The sequence below is a fragment of the Nomascus leucogenys genome, chromosome X (assembly GCF_006542625.1).
Source record: "Nomascus leucogenys isolate Asia chromosome X, Asia_NLE_v1, whole genome shotgun sequence".
NCBI classification, from domain to species: Eukaryota; Metazoa; Chordata; class Mammalia; order Primates; family Hylobatidae; genus Nomascus; species Nomascus leucogenys.
This window is the reverse complement of record NC_044406.1, coordinates 56892054-56919848: the sequence shown is the minus strand read 5'-3', so window position 1 is coordinate 56919848 and position 27795 is coordinate 56892054. Positions and strand designations below refer to the sequence as shown.

The 27795-nt window shown below is 49.6% G+C and overlaps 1 protein-coding gene across 1 annotated transcript; it reads left to right on the top strand.

The window, feature by feature from the left end:
- The first annotated feature begins 23933 nt into the window (after positions 1-23933).
- AMER1 (APC membrane recruitment protein 1) lies at positions 23934-27398 on the top strand. Its single transcript, XM_030807477.1, has one exon. It carries the CDS (start codon positions 23966-23968, stop codon positions 27374-27376), a length of 3411 nt encoding a protein of 1136 aa, XP_030663337.1. The 5' UTR covers positions 23934-23965; the 3' UTR covers positions 27377-27398.
- Positions 27399-27795: the final 397 nt, after the last annotated feature.

Below are 27795 nucleotides of genomic sequence, written 5' to 3'. Positions count from 1 at the left end.
ACCTGAACCAGTTTACAGACCCAGAACCCCTTGAATGAAGGGGAAGCTGAATCCCCTTGAGGAAAGACCCAACTACAATACCAACAATTTATGCTGTTAATCTTTCTCCCATCCTTCCCCAGGGAGACTTCTGGCCTTTTACCAGAGTAATTGCATTGGGGAAAGGGGAATGATTAGATTTTTGGGGGACTACTGGACACTGGCCCTGAGCTGACATTGATCCAGGGGGCCCAAAACATCACTGTGGTTCTCCAGTTAAAGTAGGGGCTCATGGAGGTCAGGTAATTAATGGAGTTTTAGCTCAGGTCTGACTTACAGTGGGTCCAGTGGGTCCCCAGACTCAACCTATGGTTAACTCCCCAGTACATGAATGCATAATTGGCATAGACATACCTAGCAGCTGGCAGAATCCCCACATTGGTTCCTTGGCTGGTAGGGTGAGGGCTGTAAATCAAAAACAACATCACATCCCTGGAGAGATTGCAGAGATTAGTGCTACCATCAAGGACTTAAAAGATGCAGGGGTGGTGATTCCCACCACAACCCCATTCAACTCTCTTATTTGGCCTGTGCAGAAGACAGATGAATCTTGGAGACTGACAGCAAATTATCGTAAGCTTAGCCAAATGGTGACTCCAATTGCAGCTGCTATACCAGATGTGGTTTCACTGCTTGAGTAAATTAACACATCTCCTGGTACCTGGTATGCAGCCACTGATTTGGCAAATGCCTTTTTCTTCATTCTTGTCCATAAGGACCATATGAAGCAATTTGCCTTTAGCTGGCAAGGCCAGAAATATACCATCACTGTCTTACCTCAGGGGTATACCTACTCTCCAGCTTTATGCCATAATCTTGTTCACAGAGATCTTGATCACATTTCTCCTCTACAAAATATCACACTGGTCCATTACATTGATGACTTTATGCTGATTAGATCCAGTGAGCAAGAAGTACAAACACACTGGACTTATTGGTGAGACATTTGCATGCCAAGGGATGGGAAATAAATCCAACTAAAATTCAGGGACCTTCTACCTCAGTAAAATTTCTAGAGGTCCAGTGGTGTGGGGTCTGTCGAGATATTCCTTCTAAGGCGAAGGATAAGTTGCTGCATTTGGCCCCTCCTACAACCAAGAAAGAGGCACGATGCCTAGTGGACCTATTTGGATTTTGGAGGCAACACATTCCTCATTTGGGTGTGTTACTCTGGCCCATTTATTGAGTGACCTGAAAGGCTAGCACTTTTGAGTGGGGTCCAGAACAAGAGAAGGCTCTGAAATAGGTCCAGGCTGCTGTGCAAGCTGCTCTGCCACTTGGGCCATATGACCCTACCGATCCAATCATGCTCAAAGTGTCAGTGGCAGATAGGGATGCTGTTTGGAGCCTTTGACAGGCCCCCACAGGTGAATCACAGCGGAGGCCTCTAGGATTATGGAGCAAGGCCCTGCCATCTTCTGCAGTTAACTACTCTCCTTTTGAAAGACAGCTCCTGGCCTGTTACCGGGCTTTGGTGGAAACTGAATGTTTGACTCTGGGTCATCAAGTCACCATGCGACCTGAACTGCCTGTCATGAACTGGATGCTTTGTGACCCATCTATCCATAGAGTGGGGCATGCATAGTAGCATTCCATCATCAAATGAAAGTGGTAGTACATACAAGATTGGGCTTGAGCAGGTCCTGGGGGCACAAGTAAGTTACATGAAGGAATGGCTCAAATATCCACGGTCCCCACTCCTGCCACCCTGCCTTCTCTCCTCGAGCCTGCACCAGTGGCCTCATGGAGAGTTTCTTATGATCAGTTAACAGAGGAAGAGAAGACTAGGACATGGTTCACAGATGGTTCTGCATATGCATATGCAGGCACCACCCAAAAGTGGACAGCTGCAGCCCCTTTCTAGGACATCCCTGAAGGACAGCAGTGAAGGGAAATTCTCCCAGTGGGCAGAGCTTGGAGCAGTGCACCTGGTTGTGCACTTTGCTTGGAAGGAGGAATGGCCAGATGTGAGATTTTTTACTGTTTCATGAGCTGTAGCCAATAATTTGGTTAAATGGTCAGGGACTTGGAATAAGCATGACTGGAAAATTGGTGACAAAGAAATTTGAGGAAGCGGTATGTGGATGGACCTCTCTGAGTGGTCTAAAACTAAGAAGATATTTGTATCTCATGTGAGTGCTCACCAAAGGGTGACCTCAGCAGAGGAGGATTTTAATAATCAAGTGGATAGGATGACTCATTCTGTGGACGCCACTCAGCCTCTTTCCCCAACCACCACCATCATAGCCCAATGAGCCTATGAACAAAGTGGCCGTGGTGCCAAGGATGGAGATTATGCATGGGCTTTGCAACAAGAACTTCCACTCACCAAGGCTGACCTGGCTGTGGCCACCACCGAGTGCCCAATTTGCCAGCAGCAGAGACCAACACTGAGGCCTCCATATGACACCATTCCTCTGGGTGATCAGCAAGCTACTTTGTGGCAGGTTGATTATATTGCACCTCTTCCATCATGGAAAGGGCAGTGGTTTGTCCTCCCCAGGACAGACACTTATTCTGGATATGGGTTTGCATATCCTGTGTGCAATCATTCTGCAAAGACTAACATCCGTGGACTCACAGAATGCCTTATCCACAGTCATGGTATTCCACACAGCATTGCCTCTGACCAAGGCACTCACTTTATGGCTAAAGAAGTGCAGCAGTGGGCTCATGCTCATGGAATTCACTGGTCTTACCATGTTTCCCATCATCCTGAAGCAGTTGGAATGATAGAACGGTGAAATGGCCTTTTGAAGTCACAAGTACAATGCGAACTAGGTGACAATGCTTTGCAGGGCTGGGGCAAAATTCTCCAGAAGGCTGTATATACTCTAAATCAGTGTCCAATATATGGTACTGTTCCTCTCATAGCCAGGATTCACGGGTCCAGTCATCAATGGGTGGAAGTAGCACCACTCACCATCACCCCTAATGACCCACTAACAAAATTTTTGCTTCATGTTCATTACTTTCTACTGGCCTAGAGGTCGTAGTTCCAGAGGGAGGAATACTGCCACCAGGAGGCACAACAATGATTCCATTAAACTGGAAGTTAAGATTGCCACCTGGACACTTTGGGCTACTCCTACCTCTAAGTCAACAGGCTAAGAAGGGAGTTCCAATGTTGGCTGGGGTGAATGACCCGGACTATCAAGATGAAATCAGTCTACTACTCCACAATGGAGGTAAGGAAAAGTATGTGTGGAACACAGGAGGTCCCTTCGGGTGTCTCTTAGTATTACCATACCCTGTGATTAAGGTCAATGAAAAACTACAACAACACAATCCAGGCAGGACTACAAATAGCTCAGAACCTTCAGGAATGGAAGTTTGGGTCACTCCACCAGTAAGAAAAAACGACCTGCTGAGGGTGCTTGCTGAAGGCAAAGGGGATGCCAAATGGGTATTAGAAGATTATAGTCATCAATAACAGCTGCAGACCAGTTGCAGAAATAAGGACTGTAATTGTCATGAGTATTTCCTCCTTATTTTGTTAAGAACATGTTTGTGTATGTATACACTTGTACTGAGAGAATATCTTCACTTTATTTCCTTTCTTTTTCCTTCATCATGTGACATAAGATTTATTGACTTCCTATCAGCATTTAAGTGTTGTTATCTTTATGTAATAGCACTTCGGCTAAGGATTAGTCAGCTTCCGGTTGTACAAAGGATAGCTGTATTATGTTGGGCTTAATTTTGACATTATTATTGTCTTTATTTAAAGATTATATATGATTTCAGGAGATGTGTATGGGTTCAAGTCGACAAGGGGTGGACTTATGGTTAATATTGAGTGTCCACTTGATCAGATTGAAGGATGCAAAGGATTGTTCCTGGGTATATCTGTGAGGGTGTTGCCAAAGGAGATTAACATTTGAGTCAGTGGACTGGGAGAGGCAGACCCACCCTCAATCTGGGTGGGCACAATCTAATCAGCTCCCAGCTCAGCTAGAATATAGCAGGCAGAAGAACGTGGAAGGAATAGACTGGCTGAATCTTCCAGCCTTCATCATTCTCCTGTGCTGGATGTTTTCTGCCCTAGAACATCGGACTCCAAATTCTTCAGCTTTTGGACTCTTGGACTTATACCAGTGGTTTGCCAGGTGTTCTCAGGCCTTCACCATTCACTGAAGGCTGCAATGTCAGCTTCCCTACCTTTGAGGTGTTGTGACTCAGACTGGCTTCCTTGCTCCTCAGCTTGCACACGGCCTATTGTGGGAATTCACCTTGTGATCGTGTGAGTCAATTCTCCTTAATAAACTCCCTTTCATATATACATATATCCTATTAGTCCTGTCCCTCTAGAGAACACTGACTAATACACAGGAGAAATAGGTTTTGAGATCAATTGCACAGGAGGGTGACTACAGTCAATAAGAATGCATGATTTATTTCAAAGTAACTAAGAGAGTAAATTTCAAATGTCTCACCATAAAACAATGACAGGTAAACAAGGTGATGGATATGTTAATTAGCTTGATTTAATCATGCTACATTGTATACATATATCAAAACATCATATTATATCCCATAAGTGTATACAATTATGATTGTCAATCAAAAATAAAAATAACTCTAAAGAGTTGATTTCCATCAAGCACTTATATGTTCCAGGCAGTGTCCTCAGTAATCACTTCACATGGATTAACTCATTTATTTCAATGGCTTTGTTTTACTCATGCCTATTTTATAGATGAGGAAATTCAGGTGCAGTGAAGTTAAGTAGGCTAAGTGAAGTTGCTCTAGGTCACACAGCTAGGAAGCAGGATGTCACAAAACTACAGAATAGGGTGGCTATACATTCCTGGATGACTGCCTAGCTGGACCTTTACCAACTAGTCCATTGTCTGCAGTGGCTATTTCAAACCTTGTCCAATATTAACAGACTTCCTTGAACCTCCCTCTAGTACTGCTTTTCCTCTCACTGTCAACTAGGAATTTTACCTCCTTCCTCCCAGAGGAGGTAGAGGTCATAAGGAGTGACATCTTCAACCTTCCATAACAACACACTCTATTGAGTCCACCCATTTTTCCCTCTTGTCTTGATCCCTCGTCCCAGCAAAGGTTAATTCATCTGTAAGGGCTCTGGATTCCATCCCCCACTCCCACCCGTAGTCCCATCAATTATCTTGTTTCCTGTATCTTCTACTTGATTGATTTCTTTTCCTCTCAGCACATAAACAACTCACATCCTTCCATCTTGTAAAAACAAACCTGAACACCAGGGCCCCCTCTAGCTACCACATCTTTGCGGTCAAACTTCTAGAATAAGGAAGCTGTATACACTTTCCCCTTTCTCACTGACCATTCTCTTGACACCCCAGTGCAGTCTGGTGTATATCTACAGCTCTGTCCTGAACTGGCCTTGCCCATATCACCAGTGACTTGCTAGATCCACATCCAATGGCATCTTTTCTGCCTGTATCTTGCTGGATTTCTGGGCAGCATCTGACACATACACTCTTGGTAACTCTGTCTTTTATAAAATCCCAGTACTTTACTTGGCTTCCAGGAGAGCCAGTTCTCTTTGCTCTGGCTTCACATTGCCAATCCCTCTTTCTCTGGGCCTTGTGGGCTTCTATTCCTCACTCTTCTCTTTCCCTCACATCATTCATCTAAGGTGTCAACACCAAGTCCAGCCAGTTCTGTCTTCCAAATACATCCAGAGTCCAATCAGTTTCCACCACCTCCACTGCCTCTAGTCTGATATGGATCACTATCAGAGCCTCCTTCCTGGCCTCTCTGCTTCTTCATTTGTTGCTGTAGCTCCCTAAATGTTTTACTAAGGTCATGTAACTCCTCAACTCAAAATCCTGCAAAATCTAAAGTCTTTAAAATGACTCAGAAAACTATACATTGTCTGTTTCCCTGTGTCCTCTCTGACCTCCTCTCCTACCACTTTACTCCACTCACTGTGTTCCAGGTGCACTGGCTTGCCTACATGCTCCTCTAACATTTCAGCATGTCACCACCTCAGGGACTTTGTACTTACTTGTCTCTCTACCTGGAATGCTCTTCCTCCAGATATCCTCATGGTTTGCTCTCTCAGTTCCTCTAGGTCTTTTCTAGCATATCACCTTCTCGAACTTCCTTGTTTAAAATAGCACCCCTCAGTACTCCCTATACCCATTTCCTGCTCTATTTTTCTCCATCACATTATTTTTTCAAGAGACAAGGTCTCACTATGTTGCCCAGTCTGCAGTGCAGTGGCTATTTGTAGGTGCAATCCCACTACTGATCAAGATGGAAGTTTTTATGTGCTCCGTTTCTGATCAAGGCCAGTTCATACCTCCTTAGGCAGCCTGGTGGTCCCCTGCTCCTGGGAGGTCACCATGTTAATGCTGAACTTAGTGCAAACATCCTATCAGCATAGTACACTTCAGCCCAGAACTCCTGGACTTAAGCTATCCTCCTGCTTCAGCCTCCCAAGTAGCTGGGACTACAGGCATGTGCCACTGACCCAGGATCTCCATCACATTTATTGCCATCTGACCTGTTGTATATTTTATGCATGTGTTTGTTCATTGTCTATCCCTCACGGAGCTTCCATTTTCATGATAAGAAAGAGAAAATTTAAAAATGACTCTAAAATAAATAACAATAAGAAATATACCAAGGGGTGGTAAATGCTGTGGATAAGAAAGAAAGGCCTATTAAAGAATTGGAGAGTGAAGGGGGTGGAAATGGGGATTGCTATTTTATACATCAACTGTTCAGTGAAGGTGTCACTATTAATGACATTTGAGCAGCCACTTGAAGGAAATGAGGTGCAAACTATGCCAATATTCAGAGGACAAACACTGTAGGCAGAGGGAGCAGCCAGTGCAAAAGCCCTAGGTGGGATTTCTGACAAGTGACATTCAGTATGTCCTAAACAAAATCATTACATTTTCCTAAATCTTTTTTTTTTTTTTTTTGAGACGGAATCTCGCTCTGTCGCCCAGGCTGGAGTGCAGTGGCACAATCTCGGCTCACTCCAAGTTCCGCCTCCCGGGTTCACGCCATTCTCCTGCCTCAGCCTCCCAAGTAGCTGGGACTACAGGCGCCCGCCACCACGCCCAGCTAATTTTTTGTATTTTTAGTAGAGACAGGGTTTCACTGTGTTAGCCAGGATGGTCTTGATATCCTGACCTTGTGATCCGCCCACCTCGGCCTCCCAAAGTGCTGGGATTACAGGCATGAGCCACCATGCCTGGCCACATTTTCCTAATTCTGTTCCTGTATTCCTCAGTTCAGTGGATGACAACACCATCCAGCAGTCCCTTGCCCAAGTAAGAAACTCAGGAGTTTTCTTCCTCTTCCACTAGACTGGTTGCCCTTGAGACCAGAAGCTATGTGTAGTCCATCATTCTGGGTAATGAGTGTGTCACTTAACACAGGGCCTGGCACAAAGGAGATGCCCAATGAATGGTAACATCACACTTCATTGGTAGATGCTGGCACTTAAGCTTGATATTAGGCCTGAAAATGCCCCATTTCATGTTCAGTAAATACATGCTCGTCAACAAGTTTGTGCCAAACTCTGTTGAGTGCTGAGGATATGAAGATGAACAAAATATTCTGCCCTGGGAAACTGAGTCTGGGTCTGCACAATAAAGTGAATCTGTGCATAAGGAATCATAGGCTCATGTGTGTTTCTATTGAAAACTGGTTTCGGCTGGGTGTGGTGGCTCACGCCTGTAATCCCAGCACTTTGGGAGGCTGAGGTGGACGGATCACGAGGTCAGGAGATCTAGACCATCCTGGCTAATACAGTGAAACCCCGCCTCTATTAATAATATGAAAAATTAGCTGGGTGTGGTGGCAGATACCTGTAGTCCTAGCTACTCGGGAGGCTGAGGCAGGAGAATGGCGTGAACCTGGGAGGTGGAGCTTGCAGTGAGCCGAGATCGTGCCACTGCACTCCAGTCCAGGCGACAGAGCGAGACTCCTTCTCAAAAAAAACCAAAAACAAAACAAAAACTGGTTTCAAAGTCATATTAGCAGTTCCATAACTTTGAAGATCTGTACACTGGATCAGAAGGATAGCAATAATAATAACAGCATCAGTAACTAACATTTATTGAGACCATCTTATGTACTAGTCTCTGTGCTACTTCATATGGACTACTCAATTCTTACCACAATTCTGTGACATGGGTGCTATTATTTTCATTTTGCAGAAAAAAATGTTGAGACTCAGAGAGGTAAATTAACCTGCCCAGATCATACTGCTCCTAAGTGGCGAGCTTGGCATCCCAGCCCAGGCAGTCTGGTGGCAGAGCCACTACAACATACCACTTCCCTGGGAAAGATGAACTTAGCTAGTTGAGCCTCAATTTATCCAGGCAGTCATGGTCTTTTACACTTTGGCCCCAGGCCTTTCTTTCCAGTCTAATGTCCAGCTCTTCCTCTCCCCACCACACAAATACTTAGCCACAGCCATCCAGAATTGTAGCTCTTGCCCAACCCACCATACCCTCTCACTGATGGGCTTTGGCTTGGGCAGGAATCCTTCCCCTACTTTTCGACTTGAACCAACCGTCAAAGCTATCCTCCATAGAACTTTTCTCTGATACCCCTTGCCACCCTGGGGAGAAGGAGTCTCTTCATCTGCAATGCTCCAGAACACCTTTGCCAGACCTCTAGTGTAGCTTTCAGTTCCTCTCAGAACTCCATACCCAGGTGCCTCAAAAAGGTTAACACTGCACTGCTTCTCCCAATAACTATCAACAGGCCTGGCACAGAGGAGATGACTATGGAAAACTTGGTGAAGAAAGAAATGAGCATTGTAATGATGTGCCCTGTAATGATGTGTCTACTTGAGTTTATGAAGTTGCCTCCACACAGCCCACACATCTGTTCTTATGGGCTTTACACCGCAGCCACAAGACACTAGGCAGCACGAGGATTACCTCCATTTTGCAGGTAAACAAACTTAAGAAAGATTTCCAGCTCCTCACCACCAGTGCCTGTCTTGACTAAGCAAGTTGACCACGTGTCAGTCAGCATGTGGAATGGGGTCTTACAGTACTCTCTCTAAGAGGAGGCATTTTGAGGTGCAAGTTTATGCACACACTTGGTCTTTCCATACATCGTCCCTAGAGAGAAGTGAGCTATACAAACAAGAAGCTGTGTTGTCCCCTCCCACATCTTTTCCCCTTTAATACACGCACACAATATCCTCCCAAGACTCAGTAATATCCGGACCATAAAGAAGGGTGCTCAGCTGGGAGTTCTCTAGGATCACAAAGAATTTTTTTTTTTCTGAAGTCCCATTTCTTTTGGGTTTAGCTCAATTTCTCATGAATTGTTCCTCCCACACTAGTCACTCCAAAAACTGACTGGTGTGACAGAATGTTTGGTGGCTAGGCAGAAGGCATTGAAGACTAGCCCCTGTGACAGGAGCAGCACAATAGTGCCTGGGACTATTTCAAGCCTGCCACCTGACTATTTTGCACACCCCCCCTCTCCCTGCTTCCACAACTGAGACTGCTCTGGCCCTTTGTTTCCCTGGACCCCAGGTTTGCAAACTGCCTTCTCCAAATCATAATCTTGGTCTAATTCAGAGAATCAAGGTTCTGAGTGAAAAGTGAGCAAGTGGCAGTGACCAGAGGCACGAGGTAGGGAGGAAGTCTATAACGGAGATTCTGGAAAAGAAAATAAACTTCCAAATCAGGCTCACAAATGAGAATCGGGACTTTGCAAAGCAGGAAAGCGTAGCCCCAGGGAAACTTTTATAGTCCAGCCATCCAGATGGGAAAAAAGTTGCATAATGAGCCAGCAGCAGCTCCCTACTCCTCATCATTTATTTAGACTTGGTACTAGGATGGGAGGCTGATGTTCAATATTGATTTTTGTTGGCAATGTATAGAATGTCATGGAAGGTCATGGAACATTTATATTTTCTATAATATTCCGTGGAAGGTGATGGAATATTATAGAAAAAAATGAGTTTAACTGTCAGATCTCAAAGATATCAAGGGAGCCTGATGATGCTTACGCTCTCCTTGTGGAGGCAGGGTAATGGACTGGCCCAGAGAAAACAATGAATTGGCCAAGGTGTCCAGCAAGTCTGAAGTAGAGCTAGAGTCAGATCCCTAGCAGCCATGTCAGTTCCTGTGCTCTACACATGCAGAGGCAGCAGTCCACCTCTTACCAGTTCAGCAGCTGGATCTTTTCAAGACTGTCAGGACCCAGAAGCAGCAGAGAACACTCCTGCAATGCAAAAATAGCACGCATTGTTCTCTAATCCTTCTCTCTATCCCCAGCTTTAATCCACCCACCTCCCTTTTTAGACACACACAGAGTTTTGGGGCTGGGCCTTCTGGATATTCTTGAACTAGTGGTGGAACTAGATTCTTTGTTGCCTCAGCTCACCTGGCCCTGGCAGCCACTGATGCCACTTAATGTCCTTAGGCTAGAGACCCAAGTTCAGCTGGCTCCCTGCCACATCCCACACACAGTAGCAGACAAGGCTGGTACAGGCCTCCTCACTTTGTCCTCAGCCTGACCTCCGGTTTGGGCCCAGACAAGATTTTCCTCTCAATATTTAGACTTTTCAGGGAAAAGGGCCTGCAGAAAGCCAGGCTCACAAAGGACAGGGGGATAGGGGACTCTGGAGACCTTGGGGATTCCCTCCACATTCCATAGAAGGTGGGAAATATGGGTGAGGGTCAAACTATGGAAACAGGTATCATCTCAGAGAAGAAAAGTGAAAGCAATCCTGGAAGGGGAGCCCAGGGCTCTGGATTCCAAATTGGCCCTTGTTGCCGGCAGGCTGGGTAACTGTGGGGAGGGGCTTTCCCTACTCTGGGCAGCAGACGGCCCGTCGGTAACGGGTGGAAGTTGGCCTCTATGGTCTCTAAGGGCACTGGTGTGCCAGAGAGGCAGACGAAGTTAGGACGCAGGCGCTGCAGCTGGCTTTCCTGGCAGGTGAGTCCCTCCTCTGGGTGGCCTGGCGGCGCGATCCGCAGGGCCCTGTCTTTACGACTAAGGATAGGCCGGCCGAGGTGCTAAAGGTTTCTGCAGTCTTCCCAGATTCCTCAACCTCTCTGCCTCGTTACTCCCCGCCGGCCTCTAGCTCAGGAATAAACGTCCTGGTGGCGGCCAGGGCACAGTACCGCGAATGCATAGCGGCCACGGAAATGGGAGTGCGTGAAAACCGAAACCGATCCGGCGAGCCCCATCCGGGCAGGATCGGCTCCTTGAGGCCACAGCGTAGCCACGCCACTACCAGCCCGGCGTAGGGGCGGGAGTGGGGAGCCCCAGCCAGTGGTTCCGCACCCTCTCCGCCCCCTGCCAACACCACGCCTGCACTTATTTGCATTTAAAGAGAAACGCACCAAGGAAAACTGTGGGTGGGCCGGGGCACGCCTTCCCACCATAGCGATTGGGCCATATGTCTGCCAATCAGGACGCAGATGCCCCACCCGGTGGCCTTGGAGTACTGGGGGAGGGGGTATGGGGGAGCTACCCAAAGCCTGGGGAAGGGGAGTCGGTGCTGGAGGTGACTGGAGCCGCGGCGACGGCGGCAGCAGCTGCGGTGGCGGCGCTCTCAGCCGCGGCAGCCGAGGCTGCAGCCCGGCCCTGGGCGGCTCAGCGGACAATAACCGGGCTAGGAACCTGACCGGGCCGGGTAAGCGTTGCGTACAGCCAGGAGCCTCCGCCTGCCCGCGGTCGGGTGCATTCCCGCGTGCTCTGCTCCTGTGGACTGGAGGAGGGCACTAAGGACTAGGCGGGTCGGAGTCCCGGTCGCTCGCCCCTCTCCTTTGGAACCCGCTTTGCGGACTGTCGGGTGGAGAGGCAGAGCGGCCTTGAGTCCCCTGGGCACAAGCGACCACGGCTGGGGGGAGGGGGGTTGGGGAGGGCGGGTAGGAAGGCAGGCTAGCCTGGGCCATGCCTCCCGGCTTTCGGGGGGGCGGGGATGGGCCCGCACGTGCTGCCGCACAGTCCCGGGAAGGGCGCCGCCAGCCAGCACCCCAAGCCATGCATTTGTAGGCCAGGAGCTCTGCAGCTTTGTTGTAGCACATTTGCTGGAACAGCTGTGTAACGCGGGTACCGCTCACCCCTCTCCCCGGCTGCCTGGCTGCCGCCCCTCCCCTCCCCTGTGCATCTCCAGCCTCTCCCACCTTTCTGCGGACTCAAGCCAGCGTGCTGGCTTGGGCCCGACGGAGACCGGCTTTGGCGTGGATTGGGACATCCACAGACTGCCCCCTCCCCAGAGGAGCTCAGTTGGGCCTGTGGGCTGAGCTCAGTCGCACACTTCCCTTCAGAACCTTGGCCTTGCGGCCCCAACTAGCCGCGCCCCTCCTCCTGGGCCTCCGGGCGCATCTGGCGCCCGCCCCCGCGGTCGGGCAGGCTGGCTGGCAGCCGGGCTCTTGCTGGTCCTTGGGTTAGAGCAGCGGCGCAAGCTAGTCCTTGAGTTAGAGCTGCAAGGCCGCTTTGTCTCCCGCCTCGCCTCGCCTCACCTCTTTTTCCCTTGGAGGATACTGGCCGCGTTTTCCTCTCCAGCCTCCCGTTTAAAAATAGCGATAGGCACGGTGTTTGGGGGGCATTTCCTTGCCAGAGGCCGAAGGAGCCCTCATTGTAGTACGGAACGTATCATACCATCTCTGTGTACAGGAGAGCTAGCGAGGTGGCCAAACCCTCCAACTTCGCAGTTACTTAACATACCCAGCCCGCCAGGCCCCTGTCATTGTCTGCTGGAGACACTTCTGACACTGGTGACCGCCCGAACGCTGGACTTTGCTTGGCTCCCCCAGTGGTGAGGGGCTGCCCCCGCTACATGCGTCACAGCCCAAGCGCCTGGGCGGCAGCTGGACTGGCCCCGCAGAGCTGGTCTCCGTTTGGCTAGGCTCCTTTCGGCAAGGGCCGCGGGGTCAAGCGAGCCTTGTTCCACCCACAAACATCTCCCTCTGCGGCTCTGCCTGCCTGCTGCAGCGGCGTGGGCATGGGCAAGGCAGATGGCACTGCACTGTTGGACTGCCTGCCCCACTGGGATTCCAGCAGAGCCCCCTCCCTCAGTGCAGCTCCCCTCATTCGGCACCACCCACTGCACAGTCACTGCACCACGGTGCACCTCTGGCAGTGGGCCGTCTAGGCCTTTTTGAGGAATAGGACAGAGGAAGCCACTGAGGGGCTTGGTAGGCTCTTCTTGGACCTTTGATTAACCTCTGGTGTGGAGAGCCCTGTGGGCTCCAGAGCCCAGGCAAAGCTTGGGCACTTTGAGGAGGGGCAACGAGACCCAGTAAATTCCTCACTTGGGGGAAGGCTAGCTCTGGACCTTTATGACAGGAGCCAGGACCACAGATATCACATTACAGTCACCTCCTCTCACCTTGATTAGGCCCCAACACAAACCTCTACTTGCAGCTGGGCATCTCTAGCCCAGGGCTGGACCTGCCCTCTGCCTTGTCTCAGGCCAACAGGCACCTAATATATCTGCTCTATGTAACTCCCTTGCCCACACCCAAACCCATTCAGCCTACACCTGTCCAAATCTTCTTCCTTCTCAGACCTCAGTTCTGGGCCTACCTTTTCCTTGGTGCCTTTCCTGCCTGGCTCTTGCCCAGCCACGATGACTTCTTTCTTCTCGGAACTCCTCCAGGGCTGCCTACTTCTCCTGGGCATATTCAGGCTTAAAGTATAATAGGATGCAGACTATAATTAAGTTGGTCTGCCTCTGTTTTGTCTGATATCATGGATGTCTGGGTTCTCTCAGAACCCTTTGGAGGAGTAAATAAAACCTGGACCTCAGCCACAACCCTCTTAAAGCCAAGCAGTGCAGAGCAGTTAATGATTGTTCTGGAAGGACTTGCTTTCTTTGTAGAGTTTTCCAGAAGACCTTTACCTTTCCAGCTTGCGCTTGTCCTGATTCATATGAAAGTGACTAGAGAAATGGTACTCAAGGCTCAGATATGTATTGAGTGTGCCTAATGAGGATGGATTAGAAGGGGGATGATTGCATCTACAAGCAAAAAATCATGATATATCTTACCCCAACAACAGGCTCAGGATTTGGAATGCTCAGATCCCAGACCACGCATATCTTTGGTTGCTGATTCATTAGCCTAGAGACAAACTACGTGGAGAGAGATGAAAGATCTGTATAAGCAGGGGGATCATCCTTGGAAGCTGCCAGAAAGTAGAAGGGTTTGGTAGGCAAAGCATAAGCAGACCCAGGGATGGGAGGGGAGAAAGTGATTGACAGGCAGGGTGAGGGGAGTGAATGAGTCTATTCTGGTTGAGATGGTGTGGCTCAGAGGTAGAGAAGAGATTGAGGCTCAGTGATGGGGTTTCCCGGATGCCAGGCTGTGGAATGGGAATCTGATCCTTTTAGGGGAAGGGGGCATCAAAGAGTAGGGAATTGGCAGAGAGTTGCTATTTTTGTATATAAATATGCAGTAATAAAAACAAGGTTTTTGAATGAGTTTTAGAATGGAGTCTTAGAAAGGGATCAGAAGCATGCTGCAAAGTCAGCCAGTTAAGAGGCCACCTTTGGATCTGGAAGTAGAGCTGCGGGCAGGCTACCTCCAAAGGAAGGTTTTACTATGTCAGCCTCCCTTTGGTATTGCAGGGGAAAGAGCAGGAAGAGGTGGGAAGTGGGGCCTAAATACCAACATGGTTGGGTCTGAGAAGTGTTCCCCAGGCCTCTGCTGAACACCTTCCTCTCAGATGGGCAGTCCTTGGGGAGCACCAGTTTGAACTGCTATGCTTACAGATGAGAATCCTGAGCCTTGGAAAGCAACAGGGGCTCGCTTAAGGTCACACAGCTATTTAAGGATAGGCTCCTGCTTCCTGTGCAGCGGCTCTTTCCACTATGTCCCATGGAACCAGCAGCCTCCAATCAATGCAGATTTCATTAACCATCCCCCTCATCTTACCTCCCTCATTCCCTAAGAGGAAAGGGGGGCTAAGTTAACTTGGGAGCTTCATAAGGGGAGCCTCTCACTCGTTTAATGTCTCTTTTGCCTCTTGGTCTTGGCCTGCAGCTTTGCTGGGACTGAAAATTTCAAAAGGAGAGGAGGTAGTTGGAAGAATTTGGCAGTCTAATGATCCCCTCCTAGTAGAGTGGAGGTATTAAAAATTCCTTAAGGGCCGGGCCTGGTGGCTCACACCTGCAATTCCAGCACTTTGGGAGGCCTAGCTGGGTGGATCACTTGAACCCAGGAGTTCGAGACCAGCCCAGGCAACATGGCAAAACCTCATCTCTACAAAAAATACAAAAATTTAGCCGGATGTGGTGGTTTGCACCTGTAGTCCCAGCTACTTGGAAGGCTGAGGCAGGAGGCTCTCTTGGGCCTGAGACATCAAGGCTGCAGTGAGCCACGATCACGCCACTGCACTCCAGACTGGGCAGCAGAGCAAGACCCTGTCGCAAATAAACACAAAATTTCTTGAAGAACTGTTACATCTCCACTCATAGATAGTGTGTATGGAAGAAACAACGCTGCTCCACTAGGAAACAGCAGCAAGCCTGGCAGGTAGAACCAAGAGGGTGAAGGGGTTTCCAGCCCCCTTGCTTAACAGATAGGCTATCTCAGGCTAGAGGAGAGAATGTCCAATGTTATTTCAATTTCCCTACCTGAATCCTGTCTGGGCAGATACAGTGGGTGATAAAGGGTTAAGCCCCTGAGGCAATATTTCATAGCCTTTCTGTGTCACTCATTCCTGGGTCACCTGCCTCATTGCCCAGTTCTTTCTCAGTGCTAATCTGAGCCTGTCATGCTGTAGTTAAACCTTGCATATGTGTGTGTGTGTGTGTGTGTGTGTGTTGGGGGAAGGAGTTACGAGCAGCTGGCCACCATTGCTCTTCTGCTTAACGATCTATTGGAGATTTCATAGGCATTAAATTCTTTCTCCACCCCCAACTTCTGTTCTCTGAATTAAATAATCTCAGAGTCTTCCATCTCCTCTGCTTTGTCTTATTTTTCAAACCTGTGCATGTGTAAGTGTATTTCTAGCAAAGGTAGGCAGGGGAACCTGAACCACTACAGAGGTATAGGTGCTAGCCCAGTAAGAGTACCGTTGCTCCCTCCTTCTCCCCTTTTGGAATTAGGGGAAAATGTGAACAATGGAGAAAATGACCTGAGGGGCTTGGTGTGGTCATAGGCAGGCATACTGGTGCTGCAGTGGCCTTTGTGACCCTTTGATCTGCATTTTTTTTCAACATAGAGATTTCATTGCTTTCATTTCCTACAGTTTTTCCCCCTGCTGGGCTTCCAAGTGGATACTAACCCTCTATCCCTAGTGAGTATGCCTCAACCCTCCCTCTCCATCTGCTCAGCCCTTCTTGCTGGGGGCTGTGGCTCTTTTCAGGGGAATGAGGAATGGCATGACCAGTTCTGGCCCCCCTCCTTTCTGGATATGTTGGAAATATTCACAGACCAGACTCACTGCATTTTGAAAGAGCAAAATATTGAGGGGTGGTGCAAGGAGTGAGGCTGGGCCTCAGTGCACCTCTGTCCTGAAGTGGTGAACTAGGTCCAACCAGCTAGGTAACCAGGCCTAACAGTAAGACCTAGGACCCTCAAAGCCAATCCAGTGCCCCCTGCTATGCCTTCTGACTCAGCAGCCATTAGAAAACTGGGCACAGGATCACTCCTCCCCCAGCCTCTCAGGGCAATCTGGAGCAAGCAGACTCCCTGGTCCAATCTCCCATTTCTATATGAAGAAATTGAGGTCCAGAACAGGGAAAGGATTTGCTCAAGTTAACTCAGAAGTCCAAAGCTCCTGGTCCCCAATTCAATTCCAGAGTTCTTCCTCAAATCACACTCTCCTTGTCCCCTCCCAAGCTTCAGTTTCCTCACTTTGCTTCTCACACAGGGCATGGTTAGTAGAGGGGAGTGGACACATAGGAAAGTCAGAGGTATCTGTTGTTCACTTGACCCAGCTGCTCCTCTGTAGGGTTTCCTTGGCTGCTCTGTCACATCTGTTTCTCTGGAGTTACCTCCTCTCCTATTCTTCATTTGAACGGGGGGTGGGGAAGGGTTGGCACCTGTCAGATCTCACTCTAGCTGAGCTAGTACTGACTTAGTGGAAGCCTATGCAGGCAGGCATGGTACCCACTTCAGATACACTTCTCTCTAAGAAAGTTTGGGAGCCTGAGATGGGAGTGGCAAGTAAGTGGCTCCCAAAGCCCCTGTCATTCAAGGCAAGCTGGGCAGGGAGGGGACCTCAAGAGCCTGAGGAGAAACCTGGGGCACTAAGAAGACTCACCAGCAAAGCCCATTTCTAGGGAGAGGCGGTATCTGGGTGACCACATTTCCTAGACTGGGCAAACCCCTGTGTATTTGGGGCTGGGGCCAAGAGGCAGAGAAACAAGGCTGAGAAACTTGCAAGGAGCACTCAGGGAGAGCAAGCATTTAACATCAGACGTAGAGTTTTGGCCCTTATCCTGTAGGCAATGCAGAATAATTTGGTAAGTGGAGGAATGAAGTGCTGAAACAGGAGTTGTAAGAAAATGAATCTGGCAACAACATACAGGATGAATAAGATGGGAGAGGGGAGCCAGGGGGTGCTGCGGCAGGGAGGGACTAGAGGGAACTCAGCTAAGAGGCTTGTGTCATCTTCGGAGAATGTGGGGTGGCAACTGAGTAGTTGGAGAGGAAAAGTTCCCTGCAAGTGGCCTCATCACAAGAGCCCTTTATTGAATATCTGCTTAGTGTGTAGTTACCAGTTTGCTTTTACATTGATCATCTCTAATCCTTACCACAATCCTGCATGATAGATAGCATTTTCTTCATTTTACAGATAAGGCATTTGAGTGTCAGAGAGGTTAGGCCACTTTCTCAAACCACACAGCCTATAGAAGGTGAGGCTGGCATTCCAGTTCTGGACCAAGAAACTTCAGCTGAATTAGAATTCAGTTGAATCAGCATTGTTTGAGCTCCTGCTATGTGCTAGATGTAGTGACTGTAAGATGAAGGAGGGTCAATCTGACAGAGATGAATGAACAGACCAAAGCCTGTCAGGATGAATTACACAAAGCTCAGTATGTGAACAAATCAGTTGAGGGGGGCTGGTGGGGGAATTGGGACAGGAGAGAGAAGTCCCAGTTTGGGGTCTTGCTGCATCTGGAGTTGGTGAGATGCCCTCTGGGCAGGAGGTGCCCCTCAGCAGGAAGGCTGCAAATTAGGGGAGGAGTGGATGAAGGGGTAGCTGAGGGGACTCTGCCAGCTGCCTCTACAACTCCATCAGAGGGTACCAAGCCAAGCAGCCCTTCCTTTAGGCTCTGACCAAATAGCTTTGAGAGCAGTACTTGGCTATGGGTGTTAGAAATGGATCATTCAAGTTCCAGATCATCTGATAAGTCATTTTCTTTAAATAGCTCAAATTCTGCATCTTTGTCCACTTTGGCAGGTTTCTGGTTTTTGGGCCACTCAAACCTATCTCTTAAGGAAAAGGGGAGTAGAGTAGAGTGACATGTCCTGTAGTTTGAGAGGAGTGGTGGTAGGGTTGCTGATGAGGAGAGCAGCCACAGGCTGGGTTGTTGGCCCCTAGATTCTGATGTCAGCAGGCTTCCTGGAATGTGTTTGGTAGGACCTAAACAGTGGCAACCAGTGAAGACTAGAAATGTGGCAAAGAAGGCTTAGCAAGGCTGGGACAGAGGTGGGATGGGAGTGGGAGATTATAGTTCTTGCTGGTGTGAGGGGAACCTTTGCAGTTCTCTTGCTCAATCTTCCTCCTTTGATTGGTGGCCTGCACAGTGCAGCAGAATGGCATGAAATTGAGACTCAACAGTCCTGGGAGCTAGTGTGGCTCTGTCACCATTTCACTATGTGACCTTGGACAAGTCTTTTCCCAAGTCTAGGCACAGTTTCCTTCTCTGTGACAAGGAGTTGCCATCCCCCACCAGGCCTGAGTAATGGGTGGCTGAGGAGGGCAAATGGGGGGGTATGGGAATAGGGAGTGCTTAGTAAAGTGGTAAATACCCTGAGGGTGAAGGATATCTGTTGATTTGCATTTCCTTTGATGTTGGTACTTTTAGCTGAGTTTGACCTGGGCTAGAGAACCTGGCTAGTTGAAAGTCCCAGATAATCCTTGGCTGCTAGCCAGTAGCTGACTCTTTTAGGTCCCTGAATATCAAAAGTTGGCTAAATGAGCAAGTAAAGCCTCCTATGACATGACCACACAGTTATCCTCATTTACCATTTGCCATTTGGGGAAACTGAGCCCCAAGGAGGTTTGGTGACTTACCCACAGAGCCCTAGGGAGCACCCTACTCAACCTGACTGAGATGATTTTACTTCTAGAAATTGTTCTACCACATTTTGAATAAAATATGAATAAAAGTTAGTTACTGTAATGTTTTTAGCTTCTGCTATGTAATGCACTTGATTTGGTACATTATGTGCATTGGTTTTACTTCTTACAATAGCCTTAAGAGGTAGGCACTCTCAATGGTCTCATTTTACAGTTAAGGAAACTGAGGCATAAACATGGGAAAAAACTTGCTGGATTTCCCCTAGCTGGGCAGAGTTGATTCCAGTGCTGAACTGGCCAGCTCTCTGGAGGGCCATCCTCACCATTTTTTCTTTAACCAACCCTCTCCAACATACAGAAGGGCAGGTGGGCCTGAAGTGGGCTTGCCTTCAGGAAGACTGCTTGGAACAGGCCTGAGGAACTATGGCTGGTCAAGGCCATGTCTCTGGAGCTACTGCATAAATCCACATGCTTCTTTTTCTTCCCCCAATTCAGCCCTCTTTAAGTTGGCCATGCTGGCCCCAGGAAGCTGATTTGGAGCAGAATGTACAAGGCTCATGTTGCAGCTGTCCCTTCTCCTTGAGAAGGGTCTCTAGGGCAGGTATGTGGCTGGCCTCCTGCCTATGTTTTAAGTGGAGAGGAGAAGGAAGAAGCTCTTCCTTTGTAGCCAGCCTTCCACTGGCCCCAGAATGGCCTGAATCTGGCTCAGGGAGCTGGAATGGCCCCAGCACTTTCTACCACAGCCTGCTTTCTGCCATGATAGCAGCAGCTGCAGCAGGCAGTCCCTGCAAGGGACCACAGAGTGGCTTGGGAGGGTTCTCTTAATCCCTAGCCCACCTGAAACTCAGCCACACTGGTTGAGGAACATGAGGGTTATGGGGCCCTGCATTTGGCAGTGCCACTTTCTTGACAGGACCTCCAGGGAAAGCGAGTCCCAGCCTAGGGGATCTGTAGATCTGTCCTTTGCTGTCTCCTTTGCTTTCTGCCCCACCTCACTCTCCTGGTGAACTCTTGTGGTCCTAAGTAAAGGCAGCATAACCCATTGAGGAAGGATAGCTTTGGCACCTGGTTGGATAGCAAAGAGTATGGAGAAGAGGCCTAGGGCAGAGGTAGCTAGATGGGGCTAGGCTAGGGAGCTGCCAGCTATGGGTGACCCTGCCACCTTCGTTCCCAGTGTTCTGGGTGACATAGGCAGAGATACTGTGAATGACTGTGGGGGGACATGGCTCTGGGAGAGAGAATGCAGAGTACCAGTTTAAGGCTGGTACCTGCCAGCAAAGATTACTCTGGACTAACTGGACGGAGAGAAACTCCATCCCAGGGACACCCTGCATAATTCATCTGTCTCCCACAACACACACAGAGGGCTTTTCAAACCTCTTAGCAGAGAAGTTTGTATAGATACACACACCTCTGTAAAATCCCCTCATATCTGTCTCCCTCTCAGCGTGGGCCAAGGCAGCAAGTCCCTGAGCTTCCCACAGTGAATGGCTTTCCCAAATGAACAGCCTTTAACACGTGGTCAGTTGCTTCCTAAGAAACTGGGATCTGACCTGGAAGGAGTAATAATAACAGTAATGACAATCTTTCTCATTTGCACTGTACTATACAGTTTATAAAGTGCTTTTTTTGTGCCTATTATCACATCAACTCATCACACCACTGTAGCTGGAGTGGGCAGGTAGAAGGATAGGTAGAGGAGCTGTTTTGATCTCAAAATAGCTCACAAGTACCTGCATCTCAGCAGGCTACACTGGCCCGTTCAGGGTCCCTTGGCAGATGGGAGGCTGACATGGCCTGGACCCCAGCCCTGCGGTCCATGGCTCCTTCCACAACACACTGCAGATCCCTGTGGCAGGAAAGGGGACATTACAGAGAGAGGTGAGTGGGCTGGCCTCTACCCCCACAGAGCATAGGAGCAAGGGCAAGGGAAAGCCCAAAGAGACTGTCCTCTAACTGGGGCGTCAAGGCTCTGGAAAGCAGCCTTCTTTGTGATTCAATTTGCCGTATCACTCTGTTCCCAGGAACTCCAGCCCCAAACCCAGCAGGACAAGTCAGCCTTTGATTCACAAGGATATCTAGGTCCATAAAGTTTTTCACTTGGCTCTGAGGTTTTCCTTGAGGCCCAGCCTTACTGCCCAAGAACTGTCTTTCTCCCTTTCACATTTGTCTTGGAATATGTTTACAAGGTATAAAGAATGATACTCCACCAACCAGCTTTAGAAATAACAGGGGCTATTCTTTAAGGCAGCGGTCCCCAACCTTTTTGGAACCAGGGACCTGTTTCGTGGAAGACAATTTTTCCACGGATGGAGAGGGGGAAGGTTTTGGGATAAAACTGTTCCATCTCAGATCATCAGGCATTTGTTAGATTCTCATAAGGAGAGTGCACCCTAGATCCTTCACATGTGCAGTTTGCAATAGGGTTCATGCTTCTATGAGAATCTAATGTCTCTGCTGATCTGACAGAAGGCAGAGCTCAGGTAATGTTCACCTGGCCCTCCTGCTTGCCGGTCACTTCCTGTTGTTTGGTCCAGTTTCTAACAGACTGTTACATATAGGACTCTCCCTGTTAGCCTAGGAGCTCCCTAGAAGCAAAGGCTGCGAGTTCTCCCTTCTTGGCCTGCCCTGAAGCACTGAATTCCAGAGGGGAATAGAATTTCACAGACAACTCCAGTACTGCCACCCCAGCTCCCCTATCCCCAACACCGTGACGATAACCTTAGCAGTAATTTTAAGGCTGAGGTAAAAATGTGCTGTGGAAAGTGGGGCATTCAGACATGATAGGGCCCCTATTCCCACCAGACCCAGGGGCAGAAAACTGGGTGATTGTGTGTTTAGGTATGATTGTGTGTGTATTTGGAGGTGGGAGGGGGCGCTGTCTGTTGTGGGACTATCAGTTGCAGAGCTGAGTTGGAACAGTGTGATGTCAAAATATGTTACAGAAAAATCTCTAACCTGAGCAAATGGCAATTCAGATCTCTGCAGAGAGAGGTTCGAATGAACTTTCCTTTTCACCTGCTGTTTTCTTTTCTGGATAACCAGCTGTTATCTTGCTCCAATTTTAATATTCAGTTATGCAGAGTGTTCTTTATTGGAAGCTTGGATCATCACACTGATGATTCAAGTGTCAAGCCAAGCAAGGCAGCAGGCACAAAATTAATGTTTGCAAGACAGACCCAGGGGCTCCAAGGCTAGAGTGTAGCTGCCAGCCTCTTCCCACGCTCAGTGCTGGTCCACAGTCTTCCACTTTAGGTGAATGTGTGAGCCTTATTACTATGGCAAGCAATCACAGGCCTGGTGTACTGTCCAGCTCTTCCTGGACCAAGGGTGCTTGCTTCTCTCTCCCTCTCTTACTCTTCCTTCCCTCCCCTTCCCCTTCCCCGCTCCCCTCTCCTCCCAGATCCCCCATCTGCTGGTGCCACTCTACAGAGAGGGGACACATTGGCGAGGGACTTCCCAGGGTGGGGTCATTGGGTTTTAGCAGGCTGGTCACTGAGCTAGCCGATGACCAGAGGTGCAGAGGTATATTGTGGTGGGTAGTGGCTAGGTCTTGTTTTTATTCCATCTCTGTTGGTATTTGGGCATTTGGAGGATTGAGAGCCTTGACCAGAAGGATGTGGCTTGCACCAGGTTTATTTATTTAAAAAGTCATTGGGAACCTATCTCACACACCAGGAATATGAATCATGTAGGGCCTTCAAGGAGTTCCGTTCCTAGATAGGGAGCTAGATGGGGACAAAAATAATAAGAGGAGGAGAGTAGAGGAGAAACAGTCCACCTCATGGTTCTCAAGTGGAATTTGGGGTTCCAGTGATGACCACATTAAAATATCTTCCCAGCAGGACTGCCAATAGAGGGTCGGGCTTAGACCCACCCTCATATCACCTCTCTGAGGGAGAGATGTTGGTAGGCCTCTTGGATGGCGAATATTGAAGCCCAGAGAGTACCTTTCTTGAGGCTCCCATTTCATTGTCTTAGCAGGTTCTAGATTGCAGACCTAGTGTGTGGATGTGTGAGGCTCCTATTCTGAGATTCTGAAGCCTGAGCACGGTTCTGCAGGCAATTTAGGAAGCTTTGGATGGGAGATGAAACTTCAGGTCCTCTTTTCAGTCTCAGACAAAATGTAGTGAGAGCCTAGACTAATGTGAAATTGAAGCTTGAATCCAACAGAACCCTGTGAAGACTCAATGGACTGTTTTGCCAGATGCTTTTTAAAAATTCTGTGATGTTGGAGCCAACATCCCTTTTGCCTTTCTTGTCTCTGCCTATCCTCATCCCCTTTGATAACTGATAATACCTCCCACAGCCAATAGCACCACTAGGCCTTTCACACAACTGCAGGTCCCCCTGCCCAGTGGTCCCCTGAGCTTAGGATGGTCTGAAGGGAGTGGACCCAGCAAGAAGGTAGGGGATGAAGGCTTCTTGTTGCTCAGTGTAGAGTTTTGCTGCCTTGGGGCCCAGAGAGAGCTGGCCCAGCAAGCCAAGCATATCGAGTGGATTAAGATTTGCCCCACATTTTCTCTTATTTTCTTTCTCGTTCCACTCAAGCCTGACGTCTGGTGAAAGCAAACCCAGCCTGGATGCCTGCTCACTAGTATCTGTCTCTCTGTCTTTGTCTCTCCTATCTCCTCCAGACCCCACTGTGATGCTTCCTGACTGATAATGTTATAACAGTGCCTGGAAGCTTGAGGCTGCATTTCCAGCTGGACGTACCTCAGTTGTCCCCATCATCATGGAGACCCAAAAGGATGAAGCTGCTCAGGCCAAGGGAGCTGCAGCCTCTGGGAGTACCCGTGAACAAACAGCAGAAAAAGGAGCCAAGAACAAGGCAGCTGAGACGACAGAAGGACCAACCTCAGAACCATCCTCATCCGGCCCAGGTAGGCTGAAGAAAACTGCCATGAAACTCTTTGGTGGCAAGAAGGGTATCTGTACTCTGCCTAGTTTCTTTGGAGGGGGACGGAGCAAAGGTTGTGGGAAAGGCAGCTCCAAGAAAGGTCTCAGCAAGAGCAAGACCCACGATGGCCTGAGTGAAGCAGCCCATGGCCCTGAAGATGTTGTCAGTGAAGGAACTGGCTTCTCCCTGCCTTTGCCTGAGTTACCCTGCCGATTTCCCAGCTCTCAGAGTGCCCATGGGGCTTTGGAGACAGGCTCCAGATGTAAGACATCTGTGGCTGGAGCCACAGAGAAAGCTGTGGCTGAGAAGTTTCCCTCTATGCCCAAGCCAAAGAAAGGCCTAAAAGGCTTTTTTAGCAGTATCCGCCGTCACCGGAAGAGCAAGGTCACTGGGGCTGAGCAAAGTAACCCAGGGGCCAAGGGGCCTGAGAGGGTCAGAGCCAGGCCTCATGAGCATGTGAGCTCAGCCCCTCAAGTGCCCTGCTTTGAGGAGAACTTCCAAGCCCCTAGAAAGGAAAATGCTAACCCCCAAGATGCCCCTGGGCCAAAAGTTTCTCCAACACCAGAGCCTTCTCCACCAGCTACTGAGAAAATGGCCTGTAAAGATCCAGAAAAACCCATGGAGGCCTGTGCCTCAGCACATGTGCAACCCAAGCCTGCCCCTGAAGCCAGTAGCCTAGAGGAGCCCCATAGCCCAGAAACAGGGGAGAAGGTAGTAGCAGGAGAGGTAAACCCACCCAATGGCCCTGTGGGGGACCCACTGAGCCTCTTGTTTGGGGATGTGACATCCCTGAAAAGCTTTGATTCATTGACAGGTTGCGGTGACATAATAGCAGAACAGGACATGGACAGTATGACAGACAGCATGGCCTCTGGGGGCCAGAGAGCAAACCGAGATGGGACCAAGCGAAGTTCCTGCCTGGTGACCTACCAAGGAGGTGGGGAGGAGATGGCCTTGCCAGATGATGATGACGAGGAGGAAGAAGAAGAGGAAGAAGAGGTGGAATTAGAGGAGGAAGAAGAGGAGGTTAAGGAGGAGGAAGAAGATGATGACTTAGAATATCTGTGGGAAACTGCCCAGATGTATCCAAGGCCTAATATGAACCTGGGCTACCATCCCACCACATCCCCAGGCCACCACGGCTACATGCTCCTTGACCCAGTTAGGTCTTATCCTGGCCTAGCCCCTGGGGAACTTTTGACTCCTCAGAGTGACCAGCAAGAATCTGCCCCCAATAGTGATGAAGGTTATTATGACTCCACCACACCTGGATTTGAGGATGATTCAGGTGAGGCCCTGGGGCTTGTCCACAGGGATTGTCTACCCCGAGACAGCTACAGTGGAGATGCCCTATATGAGTTCTATGAGCCAGATGACAGCCTTGAGAACTCTCCACCTGGAGATGACTGCCTTTATGACCTCCATGGTCGAAGCTCTGAGATGTTTGACCCCTTCTTAAACTTTGAGCCCTTTTCTTCCTCCCGGCCACCTGGGGCAATGGAGACAGAGGAAGAACGGCTAGTGACCATCCAGAAACAGTTGTTGTATTGGGAGCTTCGGCGGGAGCAGCTTGAGGCCCAGGAGGCACGTGCCCGAGAAGCTCATGCCAGGGAGGCCCACGCCAGGGAGGCCTATACTCGAGAGGCTTATGGCAGGGAAGCCTGTGCCAGGGAGGCCCACACTTGGGAAGCTCATGGCAGGGAGGCCAGAACCCGAGAAGCCCAGACACGAGAGGCTCGTTCTAGAGAGACTCAAGTCCGAGAGGCCCAGGCCCGGCAGGAGAAGCCCATCTTAGAGTATCAGATGAGGCCCTTAGGCCCATCAGTGATGGGCCTGGCAGCAGGGGTATCAGGGACCTCTCACATTTCCCACCGGGGAATTACCTCAGCTTTCCCCACCACTGCAAGCAGCGAGCCAGACTGGAGGGACTTCCGTCCTCTGGAGAAGCGTTATGAAGGAACCTGCTCCAAGAAAGATCAAAGTACCTGCCTGATGCAGCTCTTCCAGAGTGATGCCATGTTTGAGCCAGACATGCAAGAAGCAAATTTTGGAGGATCTCCCAGGAGGGCCTACCCTACTTATTCACCCCCTGAAGATCCAGAGGAAGAGGAGGTTGAGAAGGAAGGGAATGCCACTGTGAGTTTCTCACAGGCCCTGGTAGAGTTCACCAGCAATGGGAACCTCTTTTCCAGCATGTCCTGCAGCTCTGACTCTGACTCATCTTTCACTCAAAACCTCCCTGAGCTGCCTCCCATGGTGACCTTTGACATCGCTGATGTGGAAGGGGATGGGGAAGGCAAGTGTGAAGAGAATCCTGAGTTCCACAATGATGAAGATCTTGCAGCCTCCTTGGAAGCCTTTGAGCTGGGCTACTATCACAAACATGCCTTCAACAACTACCATAGTCGATTCTACCAAGGCCTGCCCTGGGGTGTGAGCAGCCTCCCTCGATACTTGGGACTGCCTGGCCTGCACCCTCGACCTCCACCTGCTGCTATGGCCCTCAACAGGAGAAGCCGCTCTCTCGACACTGCAGAGACCCTGGAGATGGAGCTCTCCAATTCCCACTTGGCCCAGGGCTACCTCGAGTCTGATGAGCTGCAGGCCCAGCAGGAAGATTCAGATGAAGAGGACGAAGAGGAGGAAGAAGGAGAATGGAGCCGAGACAGTCCCCTTTCCCTCTATACTGAACCCCCAGGGGCCTACGATTGGCCTGCTTGGGCTCCCTGTCCTCTTCCAGTGGGACCAGGTCCTGCCTGGATAAGCCCCAACCAGTTGGACAGGCCTTCCAGCCAGTCTCCATATAGGCAGGCAACCTGTTGCATACCTCCTATGACCACGTCAATATCACTATCAGTGCCAGAGTCAAGGGCACCTGGGGAATCTGGGCCTCAGCTAGCTCGTCCTTCACACCTACACCTGCCCATGGGCCCTTGCTATAACCTCCAGCCACAGGCCTCCCAGAGTGTGAGGGCCAGGCCTCGAGATGTGCTGCTGCCTGTTGATGAGCCCAGTTGCTCTTCCAGTTCTGGAGGCTTCAGCCCCAGCCCTCTACCACAGGCCAAGCCTGTGGGCATCACCCATGGCATTCCTCAGCTGCCCAGGGTCCGGCCTGAGCACCCCCAGCCTCAGCCCACTCACTATGGGCCTTCCAGCCTTGACCTGTCAAAGGAGAGGGCCGAGCAAGGTGCCTCTCTTGCCACCAGCTACTCCTCCACTGCCATGAATGGAAACCTAGCCAAGTAGTTATCATCGATTCTGGAGTAGGGGCACGGGGCCTGAGCATGTGAATGGGGATCAGGGGTTGGGCAGAAGGGTGGGGGGTGGGGGTTGTTGTTTAACTTGAAAACCCTTTGGGCCAAGGAAAACTCCTGTGAGTTTTCACCTTGGTTTTCCCACTTCCCTCTTCTGCCATCTATGGCCACATTCAACTCAAGTGCATCTGACCAGGGAGGCTGCTGCTGCTACTGCACTCCAGATTTTGCTTTCGAGGTTTCTTCTTGTGACCCATGCCAGGTTTGGGATGCTGTAATTTTGTGCCTATTCCAGTTGCCAAGTTAGTGATTATATATATATACGTATATATATATACATATATACATATATATGTATATATATATACACACACACATACACACACATACACATACACACACACACACATG

Coding starts and splice junctions, on each gene's coding strand:
- AMER1 (XM_030807477.1), top strand. CDS start 23,966: ATGGAGACCCAAAAGGATGAAGCTGCTCAGGCCAAGGGAGCTGCAGCC.